The sequence below is a fragment of the Trichomycterus rosablanca genome, chromosome 17 (assembly GCF_030014385.1).
Source record: "Trichomycterus rosablanca isolate fTriRos1 chromosome 17, fTriRos1.hap1, whole genome shotgun sequence".
Classification (NCBI taxonomy): domain Eukaryota; kingdom Metazoa; phylum Chordata; class Actinopteri; order Siluriformes; family Trichomycteridae; genus Trichomycterus; species Trichomycterus rosablanca.
The window spans coordinates 21,269,807-21,277,362 of NC_086004.1; the positions used below are offsets into that span (position 1 = coordinate 21,269,807).

General features: G+C 36.5%; 1 protein-coding gene across 1 annotated transcript; it reads right to left on the reverse strand.

Annotated features, from left to right (window-relative positions):
* Positions 1-638: 638 nt before the first annotated feature.
* On the reverse strand, positions 639-7,266 carry LOC134331309 (cytochrome b5). The gene is made up of 5 exons (XM_063012661.1): positions 7,023-7,266; positions 4,855-4,983; positions 4,205-4,231; positions 3,464-3,495; positions 639-2,483 (listed from the first exon to the last, which is right to left on the reverse strand). The coding sequence occupies exons 1-5, from the start codon at positions 7,209-7,211 to the stop codon at positions 2,393-2,395; spliced, it is 468 nt and encodes a 155-aa protein (XP_062868731.1). The 5' UTR covers positions 7,212-7,266; the 3' UTR covers positions 639-2,392.
* Between the last annotated feature and the right edge of the window lie 290 nt (positions 7,267-7,556).

The following is a 7,556-nucleotide window of genomic DNA, read 5'->3' on the forward strand; positions in this document are numbered from 1 at the left end:
GTTTTCATTTCATCATTTTTTTTTTATATAGTTGAAAAAATGTGTTAAAGGATGTTTAGATTTAGCAGGAATGGCAGTACCTTAGCCTAGATATTTTGTATAATTGAATCTATTTACCCAATAAATTAGGTAATTTCATATTTTACATATTTGTAAGAGAAGAAAGTCATTCAAACCGAACACCGCCAACCACTGAGAGGTGGTTTTAATGTAAGTAGAATTGACGCATTACAGAAAGTGAACGAAATACCTTAAAGTGCTGGAGGAAATTTGGTGGGACAATAAAGGAGAACTGTTTTTGAACTGTCCTTCTTAATGTTGTCCAATTATTAGCTTTTTGTTGTTAACTAGTGTATAAAAACACTTCTACACTTCCAACGTTGCAGCATTAGTTTGGGAAGGGTCTTGCCTATTTAAGCATATACTGTATTGTCCATAAAGACAGTCTGTTGAATTTGCTGTGCAGAAACTGCAGTGGCCTCTACAACTATACCTTTTGGATGAATTGGAACATCTATAGCAAGCTAAGTATTATTGTCCTAATAATATATATAAAAAGTTGTGCTGTTTAATGGTTACAGTAGCTCAGATATCAGAATACTATACATGCATTAATAAAATCACATACCAAACCAACATATGTTGGGAATGTATTTTAATTTTCAACTGCTGAACAGGGCTTACAGTCTGGACATAAATTATACTACCTGTGATCATGTTCTTAACATTGGTACTGGTACTGAACATTATTGAAAATTACTATGAAAAGACTGGATGAAACAGTGGGTACGCAGAGACAATGCATGGCATTTTTCAGAAGAATAACTTCACGATCAAACAAACATATCTGTATACATATATAAATTACAATATTTCCTTTAAAAGGGATGATACTTTTATACAGACAAAATGTGATGGACTTAACTCTGAGGCACTAAATCACAAACTGTACTCATCAGTCACATAATAGAAAAATGTAGATGCATAGAACATTAAGCATATGAATATAGACTCTATAGATGGACAGTCCTAAGTATTAAATGCTCATATAAACAATCAAATATATGCAAAAATACAGACAGACTTTTGTTAACCATGATATCAACACCTTTCTTCCTATGTAAATCATGTAGGAACAATAAAATGTAAATATTGACTTCAGGCTTTGGACCCACTTATGAGCTGCTGGAATATTCATTGTCCTCATGTCGTGCAGCATTGCACATTTCACATACCACATTTAAGTAAACCTTTTGCAAAACCTAACGTAGTTCAAGGTCCAATGTTAGCAATCGTGTTTATCAGTATACTCAATTGCAAATTTTTGTCTTAAATACAAAAGCAGGTAGACTTTGTACTTACAGTTTCTGACTGTAGCCCATCCGCTGCTATGCACAATTTCAGTGGTTCTAAGTAGACATGTCTGCTTTTTTGACTATTTTTTTGATCCACTAGCAGTAATTTCCTGTACAATATGACATCAATCTATTTAAATGTTAAATATTTTTCTAATAGTCTAAATAGGCTGTTCTTTGTCTAGAAAATAATTAAAACATTTGTTCTTGAAAAGCCAAATGGCTTTCTACTCTTTAAAAAGGAGCTACATATTGTGGTATTACAATATCTTCCTTATTCAACAACTTGACTATAGCAATTCTGAGTTTTCAATGTTTATCAACGTTACCTAGTAGCAACCATTTCCAAATGCAAAGATGTATGTTACTTACTAATTGTGTCCAGCCTCAATTTTTACTAGTCTCCACCCTAATATTTGACAAGGACATAGTAACCTATGAGCTCTAGTCAGACATTGTACAATGAGCAATATGCCCCTATATGGTAGATGACAAAAGACAAGCATGTGCATACTCAGAGACTTAAGCATTTTAAAAACTAAATACAGAGATAAAAACAAAAGCAGAAAAAAAAAACTGTTTTTAAAAGTAGGTACATAAGCCCAAAGCAAAGGTGCCACACAAGGCACAGCGTACACCACGTTCCACATCAGTGCTGCATGTGAACTGTCAAAGCAATGGTGAAAGAGTGATTCTAGAAAATGAGCTGGCTGAAAATATGAAACTGCCCAAATATATCTGTTTTATATTCTGTCTAATAGAAACTGAGAGAAAATAAATGAACAGAAATAGATCACTGCCATGACACCCAATTCTTCTTGTCTCCTTGCTGGTGTAGAAAGAGAAAAGGGGGTCAGTCCTTGTTTGATGTGATGGGGAAAGGACAAAAGTCAAGGCCTCCGGGGAAAGAGAAGAAAAGATTTTTGTCAAACATGGATTTTCCAAAACCATTACAGTGCGTGTACCACTATAAATGGCCTGAAAACCTTCCAACTATGCTATGCCGGTTTCAGAAATCCATGACTGGTTAATAGAGCTCAAGATGTTTTGTGCTGACTAATATAATAATGATACATCCAGGCCATGACGATAACTGCCACACTAGGAATCACCCAACTGGTCCATGATCTGGAAAAAACAAACATACAAGTCAGTGATAAGGTACAGTCACCATATAGTCTTGTTGTGATATCAAAAAGTACAGTTCACTTACTTGCTATCTACAGAACACTAAACTATTTTAATTTCATTTAAAACTAATTGATAAATGAACTAAGTGTTTATTATTATTTATTAGGATTTTAACGTCATGTTTTACACATTTTGCTTACATTCATGACAGAAACGGTAGTTACTCATTACACAAGATTCATCAGTTTACAAGTTCAATATCAAAGTCATGGACAATTTCGTATCTCCAATTAACCTGACTGTGAGAGGAAACCGGGGCTCCCAGTGGAAACCCACGCAGACACAGGGAGAACATGCAAACTCCACACAGAAAGAACACAGTGACCTTCTTGCTGTGAGGCGACAGTGCTACCCACAGAGCCACCGCACCACCCGTCAAGTGTTTAATGATGAGTGCACTTGGGTATCAGCATTTTACATACTCACTTGTTTTCTATGCTGTCAAAATTAACAAACATGGTCACAGAGAAGGGGGGGGCGGTACGGTGGCTAAGAGGGTAGCACTGTCGTCTCACAGCAAGAAGGTCCTGGGTTCGATCCCCAGGTGGGCCGGTACGGGTCCTTTCTGTGTGGAGTTTGCATGTTCTCCCCGTGTCTGCGTGGGTTTCCTCCGGTGGCTCCGGTTTCCTCCCACAGTCCAAAGACATGCAAGTGAGGTGAACTGGAGATATGAAATTGTTAATGACTGTGTTTGATATAACCTTGTGAACTGATGAACCTTGTGTAATGAGTAACTACTGTTCCTGTCATGAATGCAACCAAAGTGTAAAACATGACGTTAAAATCCTAATAAACAAACATAGAGAAGGGATTCAGCTAGCTAGTGTCTGCATTTGCTGTCCAAAGGGCGAACAGCTCATCACACGACTGCATATAATCTATATGTAATGTACAGATGTGCACCAACAATGCCTTACCTGGATTCCTTCGAAGTTGTGATGTAAACGTCCTAAATAAAGAAAAATGGGGGAAATGTCAGCAGGGTACCGACACTCCTTAAAACTAGCAAAAATATGTTATAATATATCACTGTTTATCATTTCAAAAAACTGTAAAAAGGGGGGTGGATAATAAAACACAATTGTCTATAACAATACCAGCTTTGGTAAATTGTAAACAAGTATTTTTTTAATGCATACCAGTGATAATTTACTGTAGATCTGTTCAGATAATGTGCAGTGTCAATAAAAAGTAGTTGCCTCTATCCTGGTTTTCTCTTTTTGGATACCTGGCACAAATTTGTTTTTAAAGTATAAATTATTAATTGAGGGAGCCATAGAAATAGCTTCGGAACTACTTCCAGACAGATGTTTTAATGACTTTCTCTCATTATTTTTTCTTGATTGTCGTAGTGTGCTGCTTGCTGATCCAGGGTTCGAACCCCCAGCAATGCTATCAGCCAGTAAGACTACTACATAGAAACATGGTTGGCTATATCTGAGGTGGGTGGCTGAAACCCTGCAATGGATTAGGCCTGCAGTTTGGGGTGCATTACAGCACTGAACACAGTGTTTCTGAGGAAGCTGGGCCACTGCAACCCTGACCAGAATAAAGCAAAGGTAAAACAAACATTAAAAAAAAAAATAAAAAAAAATAAAAAAAATATAAAAAAAATAAAAATAAAATGAGGCAGGTAATATTGACTTTTTCTTTCTTACCTTTTTAGCTTCTTTTCTTCTGTCATTCTAAAAAACAATAATAATAATAATATTGTTAAACAGTTTACTTTTTATGAAAATACTAAAGCTATACTGTAAACTGATCAAAATATTTAACGTGGCACAAGTTATCAATATTACTATAGCTGCAGTATTTACAATAGAATATTTAATAATAATATTTGTAATATTATAGTGTAGTGATACTTTAGGATCTCTATATGATTATTACCCATTAAAATACAGTTGAATGTAGTCTCCTGCTTATTTAAAAGGTAAAGATTCAGTTTACTACCAGTAAAGGTGTGAAAGTTCATGCACTAGATAACAGCATCAGTGTACAGCAATACACTGACTTCTAAAATTGGTGGGTGGGTTGGTCTGTAGATAAGATAGTCAAGGTAGAAGAAAGATATTAACCAAAGATAAAAATCTACTATGCATGTTGATCTCAAAAAAGAGATTTTAGCACATCATGATCCCTATCTAAAACATCTACTGCTGTACATACTGTGTTTTATTATTCATAACACCTTGCTTTCAGAAGGTGAAAGTCATGCAGTCATGATTTCTTGCTGAACCTTGACACTAATGAGATCACATAGAGATTATTGTGCACATGAGCAAAAGCAATACAAATTCAACCATACCATGAGCAGCTCTCCAATGCAGTACTGCTGCAGCATCTCTCTGGCATCTGTGGAATGACCGACGTCCTCAAAGCTCTCTGTTGCATCGGAACCTGCCTGCTCCAAAAGCACTTCTTCACCGCCCGGATGCTATGAAATACAAGTTAGATAGGATGAAATTCACCAGGTACAATCATGACATTTCAGTTGTGATCTTAAATAGTTGGAAAGCCTACTATTTAAAAACTAACACAAATGGATTGTGATATAAGCTTGGGATGGCATTGAAAGCATTTTTGTCAGTCAAATATTTCAAGCCTAATGCAGAGAACACCGATGCAAAGATTTTTTACAAACAGATTGCAAAAATAAATGCACATATGCATGAAATTTGGGACAGATTATTACAAATGTTTTGAACATACTCAATTTAAGCTGGCAACGATATTTGTTGTTTAATTCAATTTCCAAATTCTGCTACAAAAACCGGCATGCTTTGCATCAGCATGGGCTGGAGGCTGTTTGTTAAAATAATCTACTGTTTGAGTAGTTACGATAGTATTTCTGTTAGGTCACTTGAATTGAAAGGATTAACACTGATGCAATTACAACATTACAAGAGAGATTGCAAACACTGATGATGTAACATTAAAACAGTGCTACACATTAGTGGGTTACATGCCAAATTAAAAAGTTATTAAAAGTAAAAACAGATTAAAAAATAAAATAACAGTCTGTGAATTTACAAGAACACCTTGTTATAAACTAATATATTTTGACACCTGAACCTTATATTAAGCTAAAAAGCATTGCCCAATCTTCTGGAAAGACTTTCCACAAACCCAATAAATCAATAAAGCATTTGCAAGGTCAGGCACAATTGTTGGGCAAAAAGGCTTGGCTTATGATAGACATTCAGTTGATTTGAAAGGTGTTCAGTGGGGTTGAGGTCAAGGCTCTGTGCAAACCTATAGATATCATCCACACACAGTATGGACCTTGAACAGGGGGGCACAGCCATGATGGAAAAGTGGAAGCTCTTGGAAACATTATTTGGTAATGGATGTGATTAAAACACCAGAACTCCAAAATTAGGAAAGGTGTCTGTATGCACTTGTATGCATGTGCAGGTGTATATATATGTATGTATATATGTGTGTATGTATTTGCATATGCGTACATGAGTATATATGTGTATGTATTTGCATGTGTGCATATGTACGTATATGGGTGTATATGTGTATGTGCTGTATATATATGGCTATATTGGCCTCATTGTGCAATATTGTCACATGTCACTTTACTATTTAATAACTATTCAATTTTTACACTAGCAATATACCTCATGCATCATTACAGTTACCAGTTATTCATTTTATGTTAATCACAAGAAAGACTCGGTTCTATTTTTTCTTTTCTGTATGCTTTTGTTTTGTACGGTTAATTATTTGTTGTACTATGCTACTGGGGCTTTAATTCCATCTATATATGTTAGCCTGGGGCGTCTAGTTATACATGTTTTAAGTCGCCGAGAGAGCCATAAACATTGTTTAATTTCTTGTTTACTCGTTGGACGGGTTTGACAGCAGGTAGAGCATTAACACAGTGATTAAAATCATTAGTCAAGATAAAGGGTCCTAACACTAACGTAATACTGAGACCAATGGTAACTTACATTTCGCTATTCACTCGAGTTGGACAGGCTTGGTTCGTGCTATGCTATGCTAAACAGTTACTGAGCAGCCATTGCTGACTATAAACTGTACTATTGCTCCACAGCTTTGGTATAATTTAGTCAATTTTGCTTAAGAACACAACTAGTTGTTCATAAATCTACATTTCTACGGGTCAGTGTTAAATTTTAGTCAAAGGTTAGTCAGTAGATATCGAGGCCTGGTTTAAGCTAGCTGAGCTAACTTGGCTAAGCAAGTCATGCAGTAACCAGGCGAGTTTCATATTGAAAGTAACATTGCGGAGGTTCTCAGCTCGGGCCTGGATGTTCACTGTTCTGCATAGATTACAGTTTCCTCTGCTTCTAACACACCTGATCCAGCTCATGTGCATCCAGGCCCGAAGCTGAGCTGAGAAATCCTGTTACAGCAGAGTTAAGCGAGTATGTTGATAAAGCGCGAATGTTGCTTATCCAGTAAAACACTGGATTGTGGTTTAGTTAGATGGTGAGATCTTACCTGTTCTAGGAACTTGGTAATATCGTAAACTTTATCGTGGATGATGATCCATGTGTCTTTGCTCAGGTTATGCGATTGCACCTCCTCAAGAGTGTAATATTTAACACTGCTTTCTTCGTCCTCAAGAGTGTAATATTTAACACTGCTTTCTTCGTCCTCACTCGTATCGTTTATCACTTTGTTCACCATGTTAGATATTTACAGCGCCGCTTCACAACCCTGTAACGTTTCCTAATCAACCTAACCGTCTACTCGCACAGCAAACTTCAACTGCCACACTGACCTATCACCACTGGCTGCACTGTGAAGTGTGGTGTAATATTCGGCCAATCAACGTAAAGAACGTCAAGTATAGCAAGCGGTTAGAACCGTCACTATCCAATAGCAGGCGCTCGTTTACGAAATGTGTCCAATCAGAATCAACGAATAAAGTTCACACGAGCGGACGTCTTGCTGTGTTCGAAATTGCATTCCTTAGCACTATGTAGTGTACAGCAGTGTTGCCAACTTAGCGACTTTGTCGCTATATTTAGC